Source organism: Talpa europaea (assembly GCF_964194135.1).
Source record: "Talpa europaea genome assembly, chromosome: 15".
Classification (NCBI taxonomy): domain Eukaryota; kingdom Metazoa; phylum Chordata; class Mammalia; order Eulipotyphla; family Talpidae; genus Talpa; species Talpa europaea.
In genome coordinates this window covers 70,024,013-70,048,576 of record NC_140083.1, presented here as the reverse complement: position 1 = coordinate 70,048,576, position 24,564 = coordinate 70,024,013, and the positions used below count along the sequence as shown (strand labels likewise).

General features: G+C 51.3%; 1 protein-coding gene across 1 annotated transcript; it reads right to left on the bottom strand.

Moving 5' to 3' along the window:
- Nucleotides 1-1,950: 1,950 nt before the first annotated feature.
- On the bottom strand, nt 1,951-24,143 carry SCNN1A (sodium channel epithelial 1 subunit alpha; the record flags this gene model as incomplete). Its single annotated transcript, XM_084256099.1, has 12 exons — nt 1,951-2,331; nt 2,678-2,753; nt 2,894-2,949; nt 3,051-3,108; nt 3,237-3,315; nt 5,858-5,975; nt 6,183-6,284; nt 6,729-6,892; nt 7,238-7,341; nt 11,387-11,577; nt 12,722-12,980; nt 23,788-24,143. 12 exons carry the CDS (start codon nt 24,141-24,143, stop codon nt 1,951-1,953), a joined length of 1,944 nt encoding a protein of 647 aa, XP_084112225.1.
- Between the last annotated feature and the right edge of the window lie 421 nt (nt 24,144-24,564).

Sequence of the window (24,564 nt, the reverse complement as noted above, 5' to 3'; positions counted from 1 at the left end):
AGAGCAGATGAGAGGAAGGCTGAACCTGAGGGACGTGGCCAGGGGATTGTTGTGACATCATTTTCCCTTCATCAGCTTGTCTGAGAAAGGGAAGTCAGAAGTTTGCACACCCGTTCCAGGCTGTGACCTTTGTTTCTGGTTTTTTTTTGGGGGGGGGGCAGGGAGGCTGTAATTAAGGGAGTAGGTGGCAGCAGCAGGGGAAGCCTCCTTTAAGATGAGAAAGGGTAACTTCTGAGTTCCAGGTCTGATGCTGGGGTGGGGGGAACTGGGGGACAGAAAACTGGCTTCCACTTGGACACCCCTCAACTTCTCCTTTGTTAAGCTTGGGGGGATTCCCTCTGCTTCTCTCTCTCTTTCTCTCTCTCTCTCTCTGATGATTATGATGGAGAATGAGAATATATTTAAGACCCCAAGGTTCCTGGAGAAACTGGCCTGAGTCTCCCCTCCCCCCCCCCCCACTCCAGTGCCATTGATGGGAAGGGAAGTAGGCAGATGGAGAGGTTAGGGTGCAGTTGGTGGTGAGTGGTCTCCAGTGTGGTCCCCAGTGGAGGGGAACTGAGGATGGTAACTCAAGCCGGGAAGGAAAAAGAGGTTCAGACATTGGACAGGGGTGTCCTCCCACGCACTGCACAGGTCTTCTGAGGGAAACTGCACCTTGTCTTTATGCTTCACCCTGTCATGGTGATGGGCACATGACATAGCAAAGGTTCATCAGCACCAGCAGGAAGGAGCTAGCAGCACAGTTGTCTCTCCTGAGGCTCCTGAAGAACGTCAGTTCCATAATGAAGTCAAGGAGCATGGGAGTCTGGCCCCTCTCCTAGCCCAGAATCTCCCCAAAGCTTAGGCAGTGACTTGTATCCACTGCCCATCCCCTTCATTGTGGCCCCATCCAGCTTTCCAGACAGTCCTCTATGTGACAAACATTTATTGAGCAACTGCCTACTTGTTCCAAGTGGGACACTGGGCTAGACCCTGAGGATACAAAAATGAACAAGGCTCAGTCCCTAATCACAAGGAATTCACAGTCTAGTCGGGGAGATGACACAAATGAGCAAGAAAAGTGACTGCTACATCAGTGCTCCAACAGATGGTACCCAGTGCTGAAGGAATCCAGGGGAGGGAGAGTCATCAGTTCTACAGAAAACAAGATATGGCATAAACCCTCACATAAGTGGTGGTGCCTGAGGAGGGTTCTAAGGGATGCATAGGAGTTTGCCAGTAGATGGTAGGGGAAGCTTCCAGCCTAAGAAAATAGGTTGAGAAAATATGCTTGGCAGAGGCCAATGTGTCATGAAGGATAGAGGGCAGAGCTGCTAGGGTGTGGCTCTGTGGGGTCATGGGGCAGGTGACACAGGATGAGTCCTGGGGCTGAGTATAGTCATACCTTTACTACATTATCTGCTCCAGCCCCTGCCCTGGAGAGTTAGGGGAGTGGAATTGACATGAACTAAACAAGATGGCTTTTGGGTGAGATTCCCCACCCAAGTTCAAGCAGAACAAATGTATGTGTCACTGGAAACAGCGTGACCAGGCCAGTGGGGCTGGCTGCGATCACTGTTGGGCGGGAAACCTGTCCCTGCCTTTGTGTGTCCTTGTTTATGTTTTGTGCTCGACTATCTCATGTCTCCTAAGCAAGTTCCTTGTCACAGCTCCAAGTCTGGCTTGCCTGATGTGAGGGAAAAGGAGAGTTGTCTGCGCTTGGATAAGGAAACCAGAGTGTTCTAGAGGCAGGACCAGGTTGCAGGGGGAAAAAGCCAGGACATTTCTGGGCAGCTTCCCTGGCCCCGGTTCTGCTGGCCATTTCTGTAACCTCTTGTCCATCCTGCTCCCTTCCCCACACCAGAGGCAACTGGACTCTGAGAGAAGCCCAAAACATTCTTTAATCCTGCCAAGGCTGGTCCCGCCCTCCCAGGAGATGCCTGCCTGGGGGAGAAGACATTCTCCCCCTCCTCAGAGCCCCTCTCCAGCAGAGGCAGAAGAGTTGGGGTCCACCAAGGCTGGAGGCGTTGGGCGGGGCCCCAGGGTGGCATAGGCAGGTGGAGGAGCTGTCAAGGCCAAGGTTGTCGCAGGGCCTGGTGGGACTGAGGAGGGCGAGGAGGGATGGGGGCAGAAACGGGAGGGGAGAGAGGAAGTCGGGGTGGAGGCCACCTCCCGGGCACCCCTGCCTCCTCGGCCTGGAGACCAGTATCGGCTGCGGAACCTCCGGAGCAGCATGAGGAACGTGATGACCAGAAGGTCGAAGATAAGCTCAGCCATCTCCACCACAGACAGCACGGAGGAGCCAAACCACAGGCTCCACTGGCTGCCCAGATTGGAGAGGAGAGTGACCATCTGTGAGGGGAGAAAAGCACACTGACCATTTGGGCGGGGAGCTCCGGGTGGGCTCCAGCAGGAGAGCCCATTCCTCTGTACTGGGCACCTCATTCATTTGTTCCCTCGCTGTGTCCTCCCCCCCACCCCCGACTCTTATCCAGGGCATGCCCGCCTGCACACCCTTCCCTGTGCCCCCAAACTTCATTCCCTTGCATCCTTCTTCCAACCCTCTCAAGCTCACCCTTGCTTCTGGGCTCCTTTCCTTGGTCTCCTGCATTCCAGGCCCAGGCACCTCTACTCCCTAATTTTCCCTGACAGCTAAGACCCTCCAAAAGAATCACAGTCTCAGGGAGCCAAGACATACCGTGACTGAAGGCGACTCGGAATTGGTTTTGTAGTTCAGCTCCTTGAAGAAGATGTTGAGTTTGGCAACTCCATTTCTTTGGGGCATGGGTGGGAGGGGGTAGGAATGACAGAGGATTATCTTCTGGGACTCACAAACACCTTCCAATCAACGGTACCCACTCCTCTTTCCTTCCCGTGGATCCCTTTCCGAGGGGCAGGACAGGGCAGCACTCACCTCTTGTTGTTGATGGTGTAATTGTTCTGTAGGGAGAGCATCTGGAAAACCCAGTCCTAGAAGGAATGGGGGTGTTAATGGGGCCACCCCCATCCTCCTCATGCTTACAGGGCTGGGCATGGTCTCACGGCCCTGACTACTCCCTCCCTCGCTTTACCTGGGATGTCACCGAGGGCCATCGCGCATATCCCGCAGAGAGCTGGTAGCTGGTCACACTGGAGGTACAGAAAGGTGCTCAGTGATGGGGTGAGACTCTCCCACTCAAGGCTCCGCTGAGTATCCTGTTTTCTACCCAACCAGACAGTCAACAGCCCAACATGCGCCCCAGAAAGAGGACACTCACCTGCAAGGCTTCCGGCACTTGGTGAAACAGCCCAGGCGGTCCGAGGAGAAGGCATCTTGGAGCTTATAGTAGCAGTAACCTGTGGGTAGAGAGAGTGTGTATTTTCCTAGGACCCCTCAACTTTCTCTAACCCACATCTAAAAGGTTCCCTGAGCACCCACTTTCCAAGAGCATCATGTGCATTAAAGCAATGCCTCCTATATAACAGCCCCAAAAAATGTTTCAGAAATTTAGCTAAGTCAGATAAAACATTAACAACTCATGCCTCTACATTATGCCTCTGTAAAGATGTAGGCCAGGGGCCTCCCTGGTGGCGCAAGGGATTAAGACGCAGCCTATGACACTATCCACAGCCACAACAGCATGAGTTCGATCCCCGGCCAGGGAGCGACCCACATGGCACAGCAGACCTCTCCTGTCTCGCCCACTGCTCCCCTCAGCAGTGCATTTCAGTAAATCTGCCTGTTCTGTTCCCCACTGTCTCTGGTGAATCATCACCCCACACACTTCTGGTCTATACCCCAGTTCTTCTACAAATAAATAAATCTTTAAAAGAAAGAAAAGCGGGGCCTCCCTGGTGGCACAAGGGGTTAAGTCTCAGCACTATGAAGCTATGCGCAGCCACTGCAGCACAATTTAGATCCCTGGCCAGGGAGCTACCCACACGGGTGCAGCAGACCTGTCCTGTCTCGCCCACTGCTCCCCTCAGCAGTGTATTTCAGTCAGTCTGCCTGTTCTGTTCCCCACTGTCTCTGGTGAATCCTTTCACACACACCCCCCACCCCCAGCACCTCTGGCCTACACCCCAGTTCTTGTATGCATAAATAAAGCTTTTAAAAAAGAAAGAAAACACAGGCCAAGTAAAGGAAGGCAATCCTAAAGGATCACAGACCAAATGATTCTGTTTATATGCAATGCTCAGAATAGGCAAGTGTATAGAGACAGACAGCAAAGAATGCCAGGATGGGGGCAGGGTAGGGAGAGGCCCATGGGGCAGGGAACAGGACTTTTAGATGAATACATAGGTACAAAGTTTCTCCTTAGAGTGATAAAAATTTCTAAATTTGGTTGTGGCGATTGTTGTGTAATTCTATGTCTACTAACAACTACACTAAACTAAATTGAATTGTGCACGCTAAGTGGGTGCCTTCTACGGGCTAGGAATTATCTCTACAAAGTTGCTAAAAATAGGGAGAGAATGGGTTTATGGAGCCTCCTCCTCCACTTTTTCCCAAGTTCTGAGGTTAGTTTATCATTCTTGCTCTTTTAGTCACCCCCTCCAGAAGTCTCTCATCTCAGGGCTGGGGACCTGTAGGAAGACCTGGAGGCTGCTGAGCAGCAAGCAGTCCTAAGACACAAGGCAGACTGTGTTTAGCCGAGTTCCTCTCCCTCATCCTACAGCTTCTCAGCAGTCAGTATTGTTAGTCTCCTCTCACGGATCTTCTTCAAACACACAACCACTTAGTAATCATTGTCGTGGGGAGCAGTGAGCCAGGAGCTCCTGATTGTCTCCGGACAGGACATCTGGCTGGGCCCCCACTTGTTCATCCGTGAAGGGAGGAGGTGGGGCCTGGAACCAGATCTTCCCTCCAGCTCTGACGCATCAGCATCCTCCAAGGCTAGAGACACAGGACACGAGGCAGTGGTGGGCGAGGGGGCAGGCCCGGGGAAGAAAGTAAGCAGGAGGTCAGTGCGGCCAGAGCTGGGACAAGGGTGGACACTGAATTTTGGGGACTGCAGTACCCCCAACTTGGTCCTCCAGCAAAGGTAAGCCCACCCCCCTACTGTGGAGAGATGGGCCCAGGGAGCCCAGGGAGGAGGACCCCAATGGTGCCAGACAAAAGCATATGCACCCCAAAACCAACACTCTAATTTCTCTAGTTCCTTGTTTGAGATTTTCTTCCTCTCTCAGCTTCCTAGGGTAAAGCATTCCTGATGAATAACTCAGCTGTATTGAAAAGGAAAAGAGGTCTGTCTACTCCTAGACAAGACCAGGGAAGAGATTCCAGGGTTCTCCAGTGTTTTCTGACTATGCCCTTCCCTAGGGAAACAATTCTTAAATAAGCGATTCCAGGATATGGATTTGGTTTACAAATGACAAGCCTACAACTGTTGGAGGGTAATAGTACCTGTACTACAAAACATACATAAAATGGAAGATTTTAGGGAATGAAACAGACACATAAAACTTCTAGTATGTTCTTCCTGCATCCAGCGCCTCAGGAGCAAGCGGGGAAGGGCCCATCAGAGCCTCTGAAGCCTCTGAAGCCTCAGCAGGCCCAGTGCGGAACCAGGGAAACTCCTCATGTGCTCTTCCTTCCTTAAGCTGAAGTTAGCTTTCAACAGGGCTGTTCCATTATAGACACACAGAAGCCAAAACAGAAAGAGAGAGAAACTCTGAGGGAGGAACAGAGAGAGAGGAGAGAGACAGGCAGTGAGAGGAAAACTGAGGCAGTGTCTCAAATAGGTAAACAAGAGAGGGAGGAAAAATGATTCCTTCGGGGGGAACCAGCCCCCACCTCCACCCCAGACAGGAGGCCTCAAGAGCTTGGAGGGCTTGGAAAAGTCCTAGCTCAGACAGGAGTCGGGGTGGGGGAGGCAGGAAGGCCCAGGAGTCGCACCCCAGGAGTCGTGCCTCCTGTAGTCACAGAACTCCACACCGTCAGGCCGAGGGTAGAAGATGTAGGCGCAGCCGCACTCCTTGATCATGCTCTCCTGGAAGCAGGAGTGAATGCACACCTGGAGGGGAGGGCGATGAAGGGCAAAGAGGGTCAGACTGCCTGCCTGAAACAGCCCTGACAGGGCAGAGGAGAGCAGGGAATGCAAACAGCCCACAGTCCACCTCCACTCCTCTCTGCAGTGGTCTCCCCCCCACACCCTCTGACTCTGCCCGATTCACAGTGCAGGCCTGGGAGGCGGTGCCCCATCAACTGGTGTGGCCCTCACCTGTTGCGTGTACTTGGAAGACTTGTAAAGATTCTTCACAGGGACGTCACTGCCATCCTTAGTGCAGTCACCATAATCGCCCCCAAGTCTGTCCAGGGCTTCCTGCAAACCCCACAGACACAAAGAAGTCAGAGTTCAGTGCAAGCAGCCCAGCCTCTTCCTGAGTCCTGTCTTCTGTCTGGTCCCAAGTTGTGTCTCTCACCAGCCAGTCACCCCATCTGCCTCCCATTTCAAAACAAGCTCCCAGTGGCCCTCAATGCCTCAGTGCTACTTTCAAGGCCCCAAAAATCTGGACACAGCCTGCCCTGGATGCTTGTCCTGAATCCATTCTCAGCCCTCTCTCTCACTCCAGGTCCACTCCTCTGGGCCCAGCTTCCTAGTGCACATTCTGCCAAACCCTGCTCCTGAAGACCTCCTCATATTCAAGTACCACCACCCCCCCTCCCCACACCTGACCTTCCTCCACAGGCTTTTGGAGGCTAAGTCCACCGCCCTGCCCCTCTCCAATCTGAGGGTCTCCTCCCAGACTTGCAGTCAGCTCCTTGCCTTCCTCATGCTGATGGAGGTCTCCACACCAGGCCGCAAGTTAAAGCCGCCATCATCCATAAAGGCAGGCTCATCCTGGCCGTGCACCATGACCCTGGCCCCGGTCACCGTGGACAGCAGCGGGATGAAGTCGTTCTGCTCTGTGCGCACTGTCAGAGACAGACCTGGAGGCACAGAGGGAGTGGAGGAAGATGGAGCATTAGGGATGGAAACCCACTCCACACCTTGCCCTGTCTCTGATACTCCAAGGGGAGCAAGGCCAGGAAGACCTATAGACCAATCTGGCACCTGCCCCCCCTCCCCCCAGTTGGATTCTGGAAGGGAGGCAGGAAGAACTGGGACAGGATTCCTATCACACCTGGAATGGACTTTACAGTGCCTTTCTGGGTTAAAACAGGCGTGAAGTGGTGAGGCACAGAGGGGCAGAGCATCTCGGGAATGCAAGCTCAAGGTGGGCACATGCAGGTGGACAGGGCCAGCAGGGACAGAGGAAACATGGGCTTGCTCACCATTGTTGATTCCAGGCATGGATGACATCCAGAGGTTGGAGTTATTTTTGTCATTGAAAGTGTAGCAGTTGCCATACATTGGGTGGTGGAACTGAGAGTAATTCCTTATCAGAGAGAGAGCAAGAGTAGGGTCAGAGAAGAGAGTGTAATCACACAGGGAGAACAAAACTTTCACAATAGTTCATTTCCTGACCACCTAGGGGCTCTGTCCACACTCCCATCAATTGCCTACGTGGGCATCTTCCCCACATCACAGAAGAGGAAGCCAGGGCTCAGAGAGGTCAAACAGTTGCCCAAGGTCACACAAACAGTGAGGACAAAATTTCAGCTCCTGGCCCAGGCTCCTCCCACCAGGCCACATGACCTCACTGGCTTGGTGGCCTCTCTCCTTGTGTTGTGTTACGAAGACTCTTGCAATGTCCCCAGCTTCTCATGTATCTAAATCTTAGTTCTCCATTTAGATTGTGATCTTTTTACGGCCAGGCCACATCTCATGTACCTCTATATCATCTCTGGGTGAATTGCACAGATCTTGGCATATGGCAGATATAGGTGGTTGTTATAAATGGTTAATGAGTGGATTAAACAAATGCAGACATGGAAGGGAACAGGGCTAGAGGAGAGAGTGAGTTGGTGCTGAGATGGAGCCGAGAGGAAGAAGGTCAGGTCTCAAGGCAGGGACAAGACCATGTGCATCAGCAGGTCTCCCACCAGCAGGCCACAAGCTGGGCTGTGCAGGTTTTGAAACGGAGAGAAAGAATCACAGAGGCAGTTGCTGAAACAGGAATGCACTCTGTCATAAGTTCCCAAACAGAGAGGCTGTGTAGGGTTGTAGCGAGAGCCCAGACGGGAACCAAAGGGATCTGTGTTCTTAATACTCTGCCTCTTAAAGCTGGTGATGGGAGCAGGGACAGGAGAGAGAAGGGAGAGAAGGAAGATGGGGTTTTTAGCCTGTGAGAGGCAGAGGAGGGATGGAAGGAAGCAGGAGGGAGAGGAAGGCTGGCTAGAGATTAGGAGTAGGCCTCTGCTTGTCTGATTTTTTTTTTTAAAGATTTATTTATTTATGCATACAAGAGCTGGGGTACAGGCCAGAGATGCAGGGGGTGAGAGGATTCACCAGAGACAGAGTGGGTAACAGAACAGGCAGGCTGACTGAAACACATAGCTGAGGGGAGCAGCAGGCAAGTCAGGAGAGGTCTGCTGTATCATGTGGGTATCTCCCTGGCCATCTGGGGATCAAACTCATGCTGCAGAGGCTGCGGATTGCTTCATAGTGTGTGAAATATCAGTGCACATTCTAGAAGTTGCCAGGAAGCCTGCATTCAAGAAAGGATGGAAGAAGGGCTGCAGAAGCGACACAGGCCAGTCCTGAAGGGCCTGTGTGCCTGGCTCAGCGGGACAAGTACAATACGGTGGATACCCCCCATGGGCTGTATGGGGCAGGTGGAGTCAGTAGGCTAGATGGAGCAACAGGGATGAATCACAAAAACAGAGCTTAGGGGAAAGGAGATCTAGACTACAATACATGTATGCACACATGACCTACACATTTTGCAAAAACACAGGGTTAGGCACATCACGAGAATACATGAGTAATGGCATGACATGAGGTGATGGGTAAGCGCACAGACTCCAAGCTAGAGTCCTTCTATCTGAATCCTAGCTCTAACAAGTGTGCGCAGGGGGCTCGACCACATTTTTTAATCTCTCTGGGCTGGAGCTTCCTCACCTGTAAGAGGGGATAACAGTGAGGACTGGCCCCTCATAATGTGGGGCTAGTGAGGATTCAATTACACTTAGGACAGTACTGAGCACTTAATACAAACATACAATGTATGTTTGCTATTATAATTATAGGGATTCATTATGATGACCAAGATCAAAAAGACAATAAGGAGTAGAGGTTGTGATGAGTTTGCAGCTTTCACACACTGCTGTAGGGAATATAGATGGTACAGTCACTTGGAAAACAGCAGGGCAGTTCCTCAAAATAGTAAATATAGAATTACCATGTGACGTAGCAATTCCACTTCTAGGTACATACTAAAGAGAAACGAAAATCTACATGTGAACAAAAACCTGCACAGGAATGTTCACAGCAGCTTTGTGCACGATCGCCAAAAAGTGGAAATAACACAAATGTCCATCAACAAAGGAAACAATGGCACAACAAAATGTGGCATGGCTATATGATGGAATAGTATTTAGCCGTGAAAAAGAAGCACTGACACACACTGCAACCTTGAAAACATGGTAAGTGAAAGAAGCCAGACACAAAAGATCACATATTGTATGATTCTACTTCTATGAAATGTCCACAGCAGGTACTCCACAGAGGCAGAAAGAAGGTGATTAGTGGAGATGGGGAAGGAGGAGGAAGTGACTGCTAGTGAGCAGAGGGTTTCTTTGGGGTGGTGAAGAACATTTTCTAAAGTTAGAGATGATAGCTGCAGTTGCACAGTTCTGTGTATATAAAAACCACTGAATTGTACATATTAACAGGATGACTCTTATGGTATGTGAGTTATATCTCAATAAAGCTGTTATTGAAAATTCTAGAGAGAAGGGAAAAGGATTTGGAGGGGGGAAATGAGGGATGGGGTCATGATATAGAACTTCAGCTGGATCCTAAAGGTCATAAGGGCATCCAGGGAGAGTAAACAGGACAAACTGGAATACTTAAGTCCAAAAAGTGAAGTAAGAAGAGTAAAGCATAAAGAAAGCTTCCTGCAGTTGCAGAATGAAAGCAGGATTTGGGGGTGGCGGGGGTTATAATAACCCAGACAAGAAATGATAAGGCTCTGAGCTAAGGAAATGACCTAAGTGTCAAGATGAACTCTGGACTTTCCGTTGGTGGGGACAGAGGAGCAGGAGGCACGCTAAAGGAGATGGGTGGGAAGGTGACAGGGAGACTCGGTGGCAAGTGTGGGCAGACCCAGGCTCAGGTACTGCTGTGTCTCACCTCCCAGCTGGCATCCTCTGTCCTCAAACAAACAAACTCCAGAGACAAGAACAAAAGTAACTGTGGGCTGGGCAGAGCATGTGTACCAGGTGAGGAGTGGGGGCAGGAGCAGGTGACACCTGGCACCACTGTCATTCTGCAGTGACATTGGAGGGAAGGGTGCTCTGCAGAGTGGAGAGACTGCCTTCCCTCAGCCTTCCTCAGCCAGGCAGAGGAAGCCGACAGCGCCTGAAAATTGAGGCACAGAAGTAGGGAGGGGAGGGCAGGCATCAGAGGCTATGGAAGGGGACCCCCCCCCCTTACTCCTAACCTCCTAGTCCTCAGAGACCTCAGAGCCGTCATGTCCTGTATGCAAGGACTTTATGGCAGGGGTCATAACAGAAAGGATGCCTGGTGGGCACTGCAGTGGAGTGGAGAGGGGCCCTTCACTAGAGTGGCCCAGTGACCTGGGACAATCATTCCACTTGCTTGAATGCCAGAGTCAGAGCCCCATTATTCAATGGCAGTTGACAACCTGCCTTCACACTTATCTCATGCACCTTGCAAAACTCTTGAGGTGGGTATTATCATCATCTTTATTACTTGAGTAAAGTGCCAAAAGGGCAAGGATTACACACACACACACACACACACACACATACATTCCCCTCCTTTGGTGTATCCCAAAACTGTGACCAGCAAAGCCTAGATAGTCAAAAATATTGGTTGAATAAACATTGAATGAATCTCATTTTTTACCCTATTTTACATAGAAATAGCCTCACAGAGTGAAATGCCCCGGGAAAGGATGGAGCAGAGCCAGAGCAGGAACTCAGGCTTCATCCCTCACTTAATCCAAGCCATTTCCACCATCACTGCCCACCTGGCCTGTGAAGGTGGAGTATGGAACCAGATGACTTTCCAGGCACTTCTGGATTAGATGACAAAGAGGCAGCCCACCCTCCTCAGGGTATGTGCAGGTAACTGGCTGGTTTTCTTTCAGATGCAGCCTTGCAGTGAGCAGCAAGCCCTGCAGGCTGATTGCTGGGGCAGAGGTTCGGACCCAGGTCCACGCTTCCCCCTCCTACCAGGTTATTTAGTCAACAAGCATTTCCTAGGTACAGGCTGGCCCAGGGAAAGAGTCTCCACCTCACCCCCCACCCCGCTCCTCCTCCCCAGGAGCACAAAGTCAGGCAGGATGGACTCACGCCTGGTTGCAGGATTCCTGGTTGAAGCGGCAGGTGTAGATGAAGTTGCCCAGTGCATCCTCCTCCAGGGTGGGAGAGGTAGCTGACAGCCGCGACAGAATGTTGATGTAGTGGAAGCGGTACCACTCCCTCACCGCGTCCACCCCTGATGAGTACGTCTGGTAGAAGCAGTCCGATTTGTTCTGGTTGCACTGGACACAGAGACCAGAAACTCAGAGGGCCAGCAGCAGGGACCCACAACAGGGCAGGGCCAAGGAATCAATGGTCTGTGGTCCCCGGGATTGATAGACAGGCATGGGAGCCAGAAGTTAGGGAGATCAGAAGGCAGAAGGAAGCAGACATACCGAGAGAGAGGACCAGGACAGCAGACCAGAGAGTAAGGAATTAAGGGAGCAGCCGGGAGGAAACCAGAAGCTGTGAAACAGCGGCTTCTCTCCCTTCCACTGACAAGCGATCAAGGTTTGTCCCAGCAACAGAGCTGGAACTAGAATTCCTGTGTCCTGGAATTCTAGGACACTAAAGGGGGCCTTTTCTTTTCCGGGGTGGGGGGCTGTTTTGTATGAATCTTTTTATTTATTTTTATTTTTTTTAAAATTCACCTATCCACACAAGAGCTGGGGTACAGGCCAGAGGTGTGGGGGATGAGAGGATTCACCAGAGACAGAGCAGGGAACAGAACAGGCAGACGGACTGAAACACACTGCTGAGGGGAGCGGCAGGAGAGGTCTGCTGCGCCATGTGGGTATCTCCCTGTCCGGCCCAGGGATGGAACCCGAGCTGCCGAGGCTGCAGACAGCTTCATAGGTTGCGTCTTCACCCCTTGTGCCACAGGGAGGCCCTGTATGAATCTTTTTAAAGGGGGGGTTTCTTCTTCCCTCCGATTCTCTCCCATTTCCTCTAATCTCCCTTTTATTTCTATAAACTTTTTTTTAAAATTCTCCTTTTTACTGTCTCCTTACTCCTGTCTTTGGCTGGCAGAGTCTCGGTTCCCCATGACACCGGAGGGGAGGGTCCCAACGGAGCCCCCCAGTGGGAGACGAATTCAGAAAAGTGCATTTGCTGCCACTGGAGACTTGACTCCCCTGGGCTTCGCCGCTCTCACAGAGGGGAGCCCCCAAGCTGCGGATGCTATTTAATTTGGGCGCCAAGGTCCGCGCGAATCGCGCGCCTGCAGAGTCGGGGTGGGGAGAGGGAGCCCCGCCCGAGTGTGGGCGTCACCAGGCTGTGGGCGCGCGCGGGCGCGGGGTGTCTGGGGGGGCGGGGAGTCGGGGGGCGGGGAGTGGGGGGGTGGGGAGTCGGGGGCGGGGAGCAGGGGGGCCCCGGGGCGGGGCTCACCATCTGGAAGCCGATCTTCCAGTCCTTCCTGTTCACTTGCGGGCCGTTGTCGCGCACGCTGGAGGCGGCGCTGCGGGCGCGGCGGGGCGGGGGCGGGGCCGGCAGGCGCTGCAGGGGGTGCGGCAGGGGGGCGCGGAGCCCCCGGCGGGCGCGGGGATGGGCCCCCAGGGTGCTGGAGGAGTTGTACTTGTAGAGGTCGAAGAGCGTCTGCTCCGTGATGCGGTCCAGCTCCTCCAGCTCCTCTTTGACTTCCTTGTACCTGAGAGGGCGATGCGAAGAGGGGCGCGCTGGGGGGTGGCCTCGCGCGCTGGGGGTGGCCTCGCGCGCTGGGGGGGGGGGTGGCCTCGCGCTCTGGGGGTGGCCTCGCACGGGCCCCTGCCCCTCCCGGCCTCAGGGTCCTCACGGTCACCGGGGAGGTGGGGTCATGACGGAGAGAGCGGCGGGGAGGGGCGCTGGTGTCTGCGGGCGATCTGGGGGTGGGGGCGGGGGAGGGGAGATGACAGGCGTGCCCGCGGGGGACGTGGGGGCGACGGGGAGCCCCGTGGGGATGCCGTCCATTGCCGTCTGTTTGTCGTCAGGGAGAGGCGAGAGGCGCCCGTCAGTGAGACGCACTCCGCCCACTCGGCCTGGCCGCCGGGGGAACCCGGAACTTGTCGGTCTTTTCCCGAGGTCTGAGGGGGGCGCGGGGTGAGGGCTGAGGGGTGGGCGGGGGGAGAAGCTTGGGCTAGAGCTCGCGGTGGTGTGAGGCCCATCCCGCCTGATCCCCTCTGGCACATTCTCTTTTTTTTTTTTTTTTTAAGATTTATTTATTTATGCATACAGTAGCTGGGGTACAGGCCAGAGATGGGGGGTGAGAGGATTCACCAGAGACAGAGTGGGGAACAGAACAGGCAGACTGACTGAAATACACTGCTGAGGGGAGCAGTGGCCCAGACAGGAGAGGTCTGCTGCGCCATGTGGGTAGCTCCCTGGCCGGCTGGGATCCATAAAACTGTACTGCCCAGGCTGTGGCTTGCCTCATAGCGCCGTGCTTAACCCCTTGCGCCACCAGGGAAGCCCTCCTCTGGCACATTCTTAATCAGAGATTCTCAACAGCACTTCTTGGATGGCCAGAGGATCTGTACAATTACCTGTGCTCCGCACTCCACTTTCTCTCCGGTTGTGTTTCGGGTGGGGCTCAAACACCCTAAGTTAAACACTGCTCAGTTTATCACATTCCTTCTGAACATAGGTCCTACTGCAGACTCCACTGTGAGAGCTCAAAACACCCTTAGGGACAAAATCCACCAAAACAAAACAAACTCGCCTAAAACTAATAAACAATGTTGCAGGGCACAAAACAAATGTGCAAAAATGAATGTGTATTTTTACATATTAGCAAGAAAATATTGGAAATTGTGTTTTGTGAACTACAAAAACAGCACCCTGCGAAATACCACATCAAATACTAGGAATAAATCTAATGAAAAACAGCCAAGACCTCTGTCTGCAAACCCTCCTGGCACAAAGGCCAAAATAAGAAGTTATGTATGTTCATGGATCAGAAGCTCAAATAGTTCAGATTTCTCCCAAATTGATGTTTAGATTCAACACAATCCCTATGAGAATTTTTTTAAAAGATTGATTTGTTATTTATGCATACAAGAAATGGGATGCAGGCCAGAGGTGAGGGAGTGAGAGGATTCACCAGAGACAGGGTGGGGAGCAGAACAGGAAGAATGACTGGAATACACTGCTGAGGGGAGCTGCAGGTGAGATAGGATAGGTCAGGTCTGCTGCGCCATGTGGGTCACCTCCCTGACAGGGATCAAACTCATGCTACAGTGGCTTCAGATAGCTTCATAGTGCTGAGACTTAACCCCTGTGCCACCAGGGAGGCCCCCTATGAATTCAGCAGACATTTTTAAAGAAATTGACAGGCTGATTCAAAGATTTATATGAAGATGGGGGAAAAAAAAAAACCAATAATCTAGAATGGCCCAAATAAGCTTGGAATAGAAGAGCAAAGCTGGAGTACTTATTCTACCTGACATTAAGACTTTCTATAAAGCCACAAGAATCAAAACAGTGTAGTATAGTGTAAGGACAGACTATAAATCAATGGAACAGACTAGAATCCAGAAATAAATTCACCCATATATAGTCAACTGATTTTTGGTCAAGGTACTAATTCCATTCAATGGGGAAAATAATTTTTTTAAACTTGATGCTGGAATATCTAGATACTGAATGGAGGGAAAAAAGAACCTCAACCCCTACCTTTGACTACATACAAAAATTATATCGACATGGATCACAGACCTAAACACAAAATTCAGAACCATTAAGATTCCAGATCTTCAGGATGTTGGAGTAAGCCAAATTTCTTGGAATAAATAATATCTAAGGAAAAACTCATCCTGAAATATAAAAACTTCATATAAATCAACAAGAAAAAGATAAGCTGGGCCTCCCCAGTGGCGCAGCAATTGAGCGCTGGGTTGCGAAGCTGCCCGCAACCTCTGCAGCGCTGGTTCGATCCCCGGCTGCTCCCCGGCCACCGGAGGGGCCCACATGGCACGCAGACCTCTCCTGCCGCCCGCTGCTCCCCTCAGCAGTGTACTTCGGTCCTTCTGCCTGCTCTGCTCCCCGCTCTGGCTCGGTGAATTCTCTCACCCTCCCGCACTTCTGACTGTACCCAGTGTTTATATAAATAAATAAAAATAAATCTTTAAAAAAAAAAAAAGAAAAAGATAAGCTGTTTCAAAAATGAACCCAGAAATATACTAGAGGACACCAACATAGTCCTTAGAGAAATGAAAATTAAAACTATAATGAGGTACCATTTAAACATCCATTAAGCTAAAAGATAGTCAAATGTGGATGGGTGGAGAGAAGAAACCAGAATTGCTGCTGGAGTGAGTTTAAAATGGTACAACTAAGTCAGAGAACCAGTTGGTAGTTATATGTATATCTACTTTATAGCCCAGCAATCTAACCGATGACAATTTTACCCAATTCCACTCCTAACTACTTACCTAAGAGTAATGAAATATAAAGGTTTGGGGCCTCCCTGGTGGTACAAGGGGTTAAGACGCAACCTATGAAGCTGTCTGCAGTCACTGCAGCACAAGTTCAATCCCCAGCCAGAGGCAGGGAAGCAACCCACATGGTGCAGTAGACCTCTCCTGACTCACCTGCTGCTCCCCTCAGCATTGTACTTCAGTCAATCTGTCTGTTCTATTCTCACTCTGTCTCTGGTGAATCCTCTCACGCCCCACAGCTCTGGCCTGCATCCCAGTTCTTATATGCATAAATAAATAAATCATAAAAAAAAAGAAAGAAAGAAAACATAAAGGCTTGTACATGAATGTTCCATATAGCAGCTTTCATCACAACAGCCAAAAGGCTGGAAGCAACACAAATGTCCATCAATACCACTCAGCAATAAAAAGTGAACAAGACAAGCTTAAAATGGGAGAATTTCAGAAACATTAAGTTAAGCAAAATAAGTTAGACACACTTATTGAACAAGTTTAATTACCAGAAAATTCAACTTGTTTGATCCCATTTATATGAAATCTAAGAACAGATAAAATTAATCGACGCTGATAGAAATCAGAAAATGCTTATGGGAGGACAGTAAGTGGGAATTCAAAGAAGTACCAAGTAACGGAAATGTTCAGTGTCTTGATAGTCAAACTCAATAAGCACCTAAGATTTCTGCATTTCATTACATGCAAATTATATCTCAATTAAAGAAAGAGTTGCATATGGTGCTGGACCCCACTCACCAGAGATTCAAGATTGAGTGGATCTGGAGTGGGGTCCAGTCAAGGTTGTCTTTAGAAGCGCCCCGGGGGTCCTAATGTACAGATAGCTACAGGGACCATAGTCTAGTCCGATCTTCATTGTGTTCCTCCACAATCTCCATTTCTATCCCTTTCTTAAAAGTCTAGCTAGCTGGGCCCTGTCAGCTCTACCTCTCCCTTCTCTTCTCATAGGAGAAAATGCAACTCAGGTTGAAAGTGCATGTTTGACATTTGGGGAGACTTGCTTGTTACTGGTAATTAAAAGAACAGCAATAATAGCCAACATTTATTGAGCAGTTACTATGAGCCAGGTTCGGTGGTATTAGAATATACATTATTTAATTTCCTCTCAAGGGTAATTCAGCATGCTAATACCCACTGTCATATTAGACACTAATACCATTGTCGTTACCTCTTCTAGGTGAAAAACCTGAAATAAGGTGACTTATCAAGGTCACAGGTTAGGGAACAGGCCAGAAAGCATTGTGACCTCCACACTCCCTTCCATTCTGTGCCCGCTACCTCCAGCTATTTTAGGAGGTTGGTGTGGGTGCCTAGAAAGAGCACCAGAGCCAGAGTCCCCTGAATAAGGGTCCTGGGGTTCTGGCCTCACACATTCTATCCGTGTAACATTAGTAAGTAACCCATCTTCAGTTTCCTCATCTTTAAAATGGATATAACACTAGATCTGCCTACTCCCACGAAGTTCTTCAAGAGTTAAATGAGAAAATACATGAAACACAAAGCATCGAATGTCAGAAAGACACAGATAAGAACCTGCAGGCCAGGAAACTGAAGTGACTTCCTCGTGGTCACATAGGAAGAATCTAAGTCTAAGTGGCTGGAGTTATTTCCACAGCAGGAGCTACACATCTCTGGCTGGGCCTCCCTTTCCACCACTTCCCCCAAACAGTCTCAAGTGCCTCTGTGCCTTCTTCTGCCTTCTACACCACCCTCATTCACAAACCAGTTCCAAGCTATGTCACTTCTCCAGCACATCACCCTTACCCCTGCTGTCCCCTAGGCCAGCCTCTCCCTCAGGGGTCCTCATCACTCCCTCCTGCCTCTCCCTGAAAGGTTCAGATGAGCCCCCTATCACTCCCTTCTGTGACAAGGTCCCAGGAAAGGCCAGGCTCCAGACAGAACTGCCTCACTCTTTTCTCTTCCCGTTTCTGGCTTAAGGCAGGAAGAAGTATTCCCTTTTGGTTTCCCTTTCCCTGCCTTCAGTTGACACCTACAGTAAAAGAACTGACCACTGAGTAAAACACACTAATGATACCAGATCTCGTCCTGGAAATAGGAGGGCCCTAGCAAGAGGGTCTGGCCAGGGGTAAAGAATGCCTGCAAGGGGCTTCAGCAAGACAGTCTGGCCCTTCTAACCCTGACCACCTGCCCTACTCTCCTCGGCTCTGCTCTGGCAAGCAGCCCTCCACAGGAGGGTGGGTGACACTTATACAATTCAACCAGGCAGGAATTACTATCTCCACTTTACATTTGAGGAAACTGAGGTCCATCAGCTAGCAACTTCTGCAAGGTCACTCAGCTAAGACATAGTGGAACCAAGATTTGAACCCAGGCCTGTCCAACACCATCGTCCCTGCTTTTTCTACTACTGCCTTCAAGCTCTGAAGTGCTTAAGATAAAGGAGTAAATCTCCTTTCCTGGAAGCTGGTTATCTCCTCTCCATCCCCTCTTCTCTGTTCAGGACAGACTGGCAGGGGCAGGTACATGGGGAGATTAGGAGCTAATACCTCTGGTCACTTCCTGTCATGTCTCCTCATCCTCTCTCCCTCTGTCCTCTTGGTAGCCTCCTCTATAAGAGCCCACACCCAGCTACTCAGAGACCCCTACGAGAGTATTCTTTTTTTTTTTCTTTAAAGATTTATTTATTTATTTATACAAGCACTGGGTACAGTCAGAAGCACGGGAGGGTGAGAGAATTCACCAGAGCCAGAGCGGGGAGCAGAGCAGGCAGAAGGACTGAAGTACACTGCTGAGGGGAGCAGCGGGCAGCAGGAGAGGCCTGTGCGCCATGTGGGACCCTCCTTCGGTGGCCGGGGAGCAGCCGGGGATCGAACTGGCGCCACAGAGGCTGTGGGCAGCTTCGCAACCCAGCGTTCAACCGCTGCGCCACCAGGGAGGCCCATCCCTATGAGGGTATTCTTAACCAGCATTCTGGAAGTACTAGGCAGAGCTGGGCACCAGAAACTCATCAGCTTCCTCCCCTGCCAGTGTGCATCTGGAAACCTAGCCTTCTTCCTCCTTCCTGCAGGGACCACTTAGAAGCCTTGACTTCCCTTCCTTTCGCCTCAGTCCCAGCCCTGTCTCCTCCACACCACAAGCATCTCCAACCTGTACACACACAGCCCCAGCGGAGCGCCCCCTCCCCTGGGCCCTATGCACTCAGCCTACACCATAATGTACCCACAGCCAGATTCCTCGCCAGCAGCCCCTGTGTAGTCAGTGGTACTGACCTCTCAGGAATTCTATCCTGACTGCGATATTTTTTGTTGTTGTTGTTGTTTTGTTTTGTTTTAGATTTGTTTATTTATATAAGCACCGGGTACAGTCAGAAGCACGGGAGGGTGAGAGAATTCACCAGAGACAGAGCGGGGAGCAGAGCAGGCAGACTGACAAAGTACACTGCTGAGCGGAGCAGCGGGCGGCAAGAGAGGTCTGCGTGCCATGCGGGACCCTCGCTGGGGGCCGGGGATTCAACTGGCGCTGCAGAGGCTGCAGGTAACTTCACAGCCCAGTGCTCAACCGCTGTGCCACCAGGGGAGGCCCCTGACTGCAATGTTTTAAGAGCCACAAATGTTCACAAACAAATGATCGGAAGACAGACAGACGGTCAGGGTGTTAATAGCTCTAGAAATCATTTCATCCAAGGAAAATTTACTGGAACTAAGTTCTAATCCACTTAGCAGATCACATCCAAGCTCGCCACTGTTCACGTAGTTAACCTTAGAGACGCTGCTCTCTTCTGGACCTGTCTCACCATCTATAAAATGGAAGTATTCGTAGTGCTGCTGCATGAGATTGTTATGAAGGTTCAATGTGTTATTGTGTGAAAAGCACTGAGAAAAACAGCTGGCAGAGTAGGTACTGTATAACTGCGGCTGTTGGTATTATTACTATTACTTTATCGGAAAAGAAAGCGAAGCTGACACAAGATAACATAGCCCACTACTTATCTACCGCATGACTTTGTGGTCTTAACCAAAAGTGGAGGCTGAGACCAGATTTTAGCTCTGACTCCTCCACTGAACAGCTGAGTGACCTTTGCAAGCCTCTATGCTTCTTACCTAAACCGCTTGTTAGAAGAATCAAAATGTCATAGTGGACTTTGCAAACCACCACAGTTACTGGGTCATAGGTGCTTCCTATTTGCCCCTTGGGCAAAGGAGATATCTTTAGGGTTATTTCAAAAACACAGAAGCCAGGCTGGAGCCCAGGCGTTGTGAGGTAAACTACAGCTTTACCTCAGGAAGCATTCTCCCTCTTTTTTTTTTTTTTAAGATTTATTTATTTATGCATACAAGAACTGGGGTGTAGGCTAGAGGTGCGGGGTGGTGATAAGAGGATTCACCAGAGAAAGAGTGGGAAACAGAACAGGCAGACTGACTGAAATACACTGTTGAGGGGAGCAGTGTGCGAGACAGGACATGTCTCCTGAGCCATGTGGGTAGCTCCCTGGCTGGGATCGAAACTCATGTTGTCGTGGCTGGCAATAGATAGCTTGATAGTGCAGTGTCTTTAAGCCCTGTGCCACCAGGGAGGTCCCTCAGGAAGCATTTTCTAACAGCGGTGCCACAGAGGGAGGGGGTTCCTGACAGGAGGAGTCCATCACTGGGAGGGGTATTCCGCCCTAAAAGCCTGGGCTTTCTGTCCTTGCCAGGCCGCCTACAGAGCCTGTTTCCGGTTCCTGAAGGAAGCTGGTCTCCCTGCCAGTGTTAGGGATGGACAGCCTAGCTCAGAGTCCCCTCTTTGGGGACTTACTCCTCTCCTCCTCCCATTCCTGCTGCCAGGTTCCCTGCTCTGCCAGGAAGGAAGAAACCATGACCTGCTTCATTGTTTAAGAATTTAGGGCTGTTTTCTGTGGATATGTGGCGATGACCAGCCCTCTCCCTTGGATGCAAAAGCCCTTTGTTGCCCAGAAAGAAAGACCCAACCTTCACAATGGGTTCTTGGCACTTCCCTGCTGCGTATAAGGTCTTCAGCCCTGTCCCCTTCCTGAAGTTACAAAACAACCTGAGACCCACCCCACCCCACCTCCTTCTTTTTCTCTCTCCCCCTCTGCTGGGTCTGTCAGCAGGTAAGCAGCCCTGGCCTGACTTTATCTCTCCAGACATCTCCACAGTTCCTCTGTCTGTCCACTGATTCCCTCCCTTCCTTGCTCCTCCTGCAGGGCTTCCTCATCTCACCTCGGCTTCCTGCACTGGCTGGTGGTCTCCAGCAGTTACACTTGTCACCCCCCACCAGGCTGCATTAGCCTGTTCACCCACCTCTGCCCTTGAGCAGAAGTCACCAGCCCTGGACCCCTCCCTCCAGCACTCTGGACAGGTACCCCTTCCTCTTCCTGCTGCTCTTCCTCTATGGGCCCCTACTAGCTGCCAACCCTGATGCTTTGCCTGGCCCCTTCTGACAGCTGAGGGAAGAATGAGTTTTGGGATCAAACACATTTGCTTTGTGACTCAGCTGCTAACCTGGGTAAACTTGGGCAAGTCACTTAACCTCTCTGCGTCTCAGTCTCCTCACCTCTAAAATGGAGGTGATAGGGCCTCTCTGCTGGCACAGGCAGTTGAGCGTCGCCGCACTGTGAAGCTGTCCGCAGCCTCTGCAGTGTGGGTTCGATCCCAGCCGGCCAGTGAGAATCCCACATGGCATAGCAGACCTCTCCTGTCTTGCCCGCTGCTCCCCTCAATGGTGTATTTCTTCAGTCTGCCTGTTCTGTTCCCCGCTCTGTCTCTGGTGAATCCTCTCACCCTCCCTCTCACAGAGATCTTCAGTGAGGATTAAGTAATTTAATACAAAAATTTCATTTATATTTATGGTGATTTGTAAAAATGTTGGGCACATGTTAAATATTCAGTGTTACTTATGGTGGTTGTAATTTTTATTATTTCCTGTGTGACCTTGCTTTAATTATTTCACCTCAGTTTCCTCTTCTGCACAATGGAAATAATAATCCCCACCTCCATGGACTTTAGGATTAAATGGAGCATGTTTATAAAGCACCCAGTGCAGTCAGGCACATCACAGGTGTTCAAGATTCTTCCCCGGTGCTGGGGAGCCTCCTTGGCTCCTGTCCTTCTGGGAGCTCTCCCCTCCACCCCCAAATCCTGCAGCAGCCTTCACATAGGAGGACTGCTTTCTATGTGGACTCCTGTCTCCCAAGCTGCAGACCCCCACCCCCCACCCCCCTCCCCCACCCCCCACCCCCGGAGCCAGGAGCTTTAGTTTCCATTTCCAGGAGCATTTTTCCTGGACTGTCCAGGGACTGTCTAAGACTGCAGAAACTATGCAGGTCCCAACCTATTCACCCCTGCCCTCTCCATCTCTCACCCACATCTTCCAGCCACAAATATTTACTAAGCCTGCTCTCCTCCCTATGGTCCCTCCCACCTGCCTGCTCTCTGCTCCCTGCTGGGCCAGCACCTCTCCTTCTACCACAACCCCCAGGGAAAGACTAGAGCAGGGCAGCCATGGAGGTCAAGAGGAAGAGGAGAGAAACAAAGCACACAAGCACCAGGAAAACAGAAATGAGGGTAGGAATCAAAGAGAGCCCAGGGATGAGATACAAACATCTGATTGGAAATTTTCCTTCCTGTTCTACATCTTGGGTATTCAGTGGATGGAGGAGTGTGTGATCAGGCAAGCAGGGTGAGTCACAGCTCAGTCACTATCTCTGTGACCTTGAGACTTGTCTCCCTTTGCTTCAGTTTCCTCAAGTGCAAAATTGGGATAATGATCCCGCCTGGCAGGATTGTTGTGAGCACTAGTGGAGATGCCTGCAGAGTACTTAGCAGGGTCCAGTGCAGAAAGCAGCTTCTTAGTAAATGGCCCCTTAGCTTGTACATTACACGGAGACTGAGCAATTATTTTGGGGGGTAGTTTTTTTCTCTTCAAGGCAGATTGTCCCAAACCCTGGTTTGTCCACAACACACCTCTGAACACAATAGGAAATGTGGTCTCCACCCCGCCAATATTTGACTAGTCCCAACCATCCATAACCACACAAACACGCAATAGGTTTGCTCACGCACACTTATACAATCACACATGTGATATGCACTCATAAATCTCACACTCCTTGAAGCAGACTATAACTCACACAATTTTTATTATACTTATCACGGAGTGCTACAGTTATTTGTTTCTATGCCTATCTCTTGCATCTCATTTTATATTTTATCTTTCATTCCCTAGCAAAGTGACTGGCCTTCAATAGCGATAGTATGAGTGATGAACCAGCCCACCTGCCAGGTGCCTAGCACTGTGTCTGGCTTACCGCAGGTGTTCTGTGCCTGAGTGAACACACAAAAGTTACGCGTACACACCCATTCTGCCTCCCTTTCTTCTCCATGGTTACCACGCTCTCTGGCTTCTGGATCACAAACTGGCAAAGAGCAGTGATGAAACCCAAAACTTCAGGACACACCCAAGCACTTAAAAGTCAAGCACCTGGGCAAGCAAACTGGGCAGCCTGGCAGGGGTCCCCCTGCTTTGTATTCTGTCCATTTCTCCTTCTGGTTCTGTAACTCCACGCCCAGCTTGAGGCTCAGGGATTGCTCTGTCAACCCCCACTTTGCTTGCTTTCTCCAAAACAGCCCCTGCGTTCCCACCATCCACTGCTCGGGACACTGCCAAGACCTCACCTGTCCACCAGATTCTTCTCTTGCATGCAGGGGCTATTCTTTGCCCTCCTCTGGTTCCAGGAAAGGGAATGAAAGGGTTTCAACCCTGCCCTTTTGGAAGTCATCAGCATCTCACCTCCCAGGCACTCCCGGCCACACCCTCCCACTCCGGAAGGAAGAAGCTGACGGAGAGGAGGGCATTACCAGTCCACAACCACACTCTGGATAAGCCTGGGGCACTAGGAAGCCTCCTCTGGGCAGAGCTCAAGTCTGGGCTCCCTATCTTGCCCAAAGGGACGTCGGACTGGGTCTTTAGGGGAACACCTTGCATCACCTCCTGCCCCTGGGCCTGAGGGTCTGCCCACCCGTGGACACCTTGGTGCCCGGGTATCTCCTGAGTGGCAGAGAGACCACTCACCTATAGGGATTGAGGGTGCAGACCGTCACGGCCGGGAAGACGAGCTTGTCGGAGTTGAGGTTGATGTTGAGGCTGACGGGGTAGCTGAAGTACTCTCCGAACAGCAGGCCGAACTGCCAGTACATCATGCCGAAGGTGCAGAGCCAGAGCACAGCCCAGAAGGCCGTCTTCATGCGGTTGTGCTGGGAGCACACCAGGCGGATGGCGCCATGGATGGTGGTGTTGTTGCAGAAGAACTGGAAGAGCTCTCGGTAGGAGCGGTGGAACTCAATCAGGGCCTCCTCCTCTTCCGTGGGCTGCCGGGGGGCCTCCGGTTCAGGGCCCAGCCCCTGCTCCTCTCGCTTGTCTCCCTTCATGAGCCCTGGGGTGAGAGCAGGAGGAGGAGGGTCAGGGCCCCGACTCCGGGCAGCCTTCTCTATCATCACCCGGACCCCCAGAACAAGGCTGCTCCTGGCCATGCCCACATCCTTCCCGAGGCCTCTTGGTCCACTTGGTCCGCTCCTCCCTCCCTCTGCCTTCCTGGGAGGCAGCTGACCTGCCCAGTCAAGGTTAGAAGAGCTGGGGTTGGGCTCGCCCGGAGCGCTCACCCCTCTGCTTCTCTGATAAGGTCACCTTTTCGTGCCCAGGACCTCCCTTTCTGTCCTGGCAAGCAGTTAGTGTCTGCCTGGCTTAGACAGTGTCTCTCTGGTTTTCTTCCTCCAGGATGTCAGTCAGTGTCTTGGTCTCTCTCTCTCCTTTCCTCGCTCTTCTCAGCCCTCTCCTTCCTTCCCAGTCTCC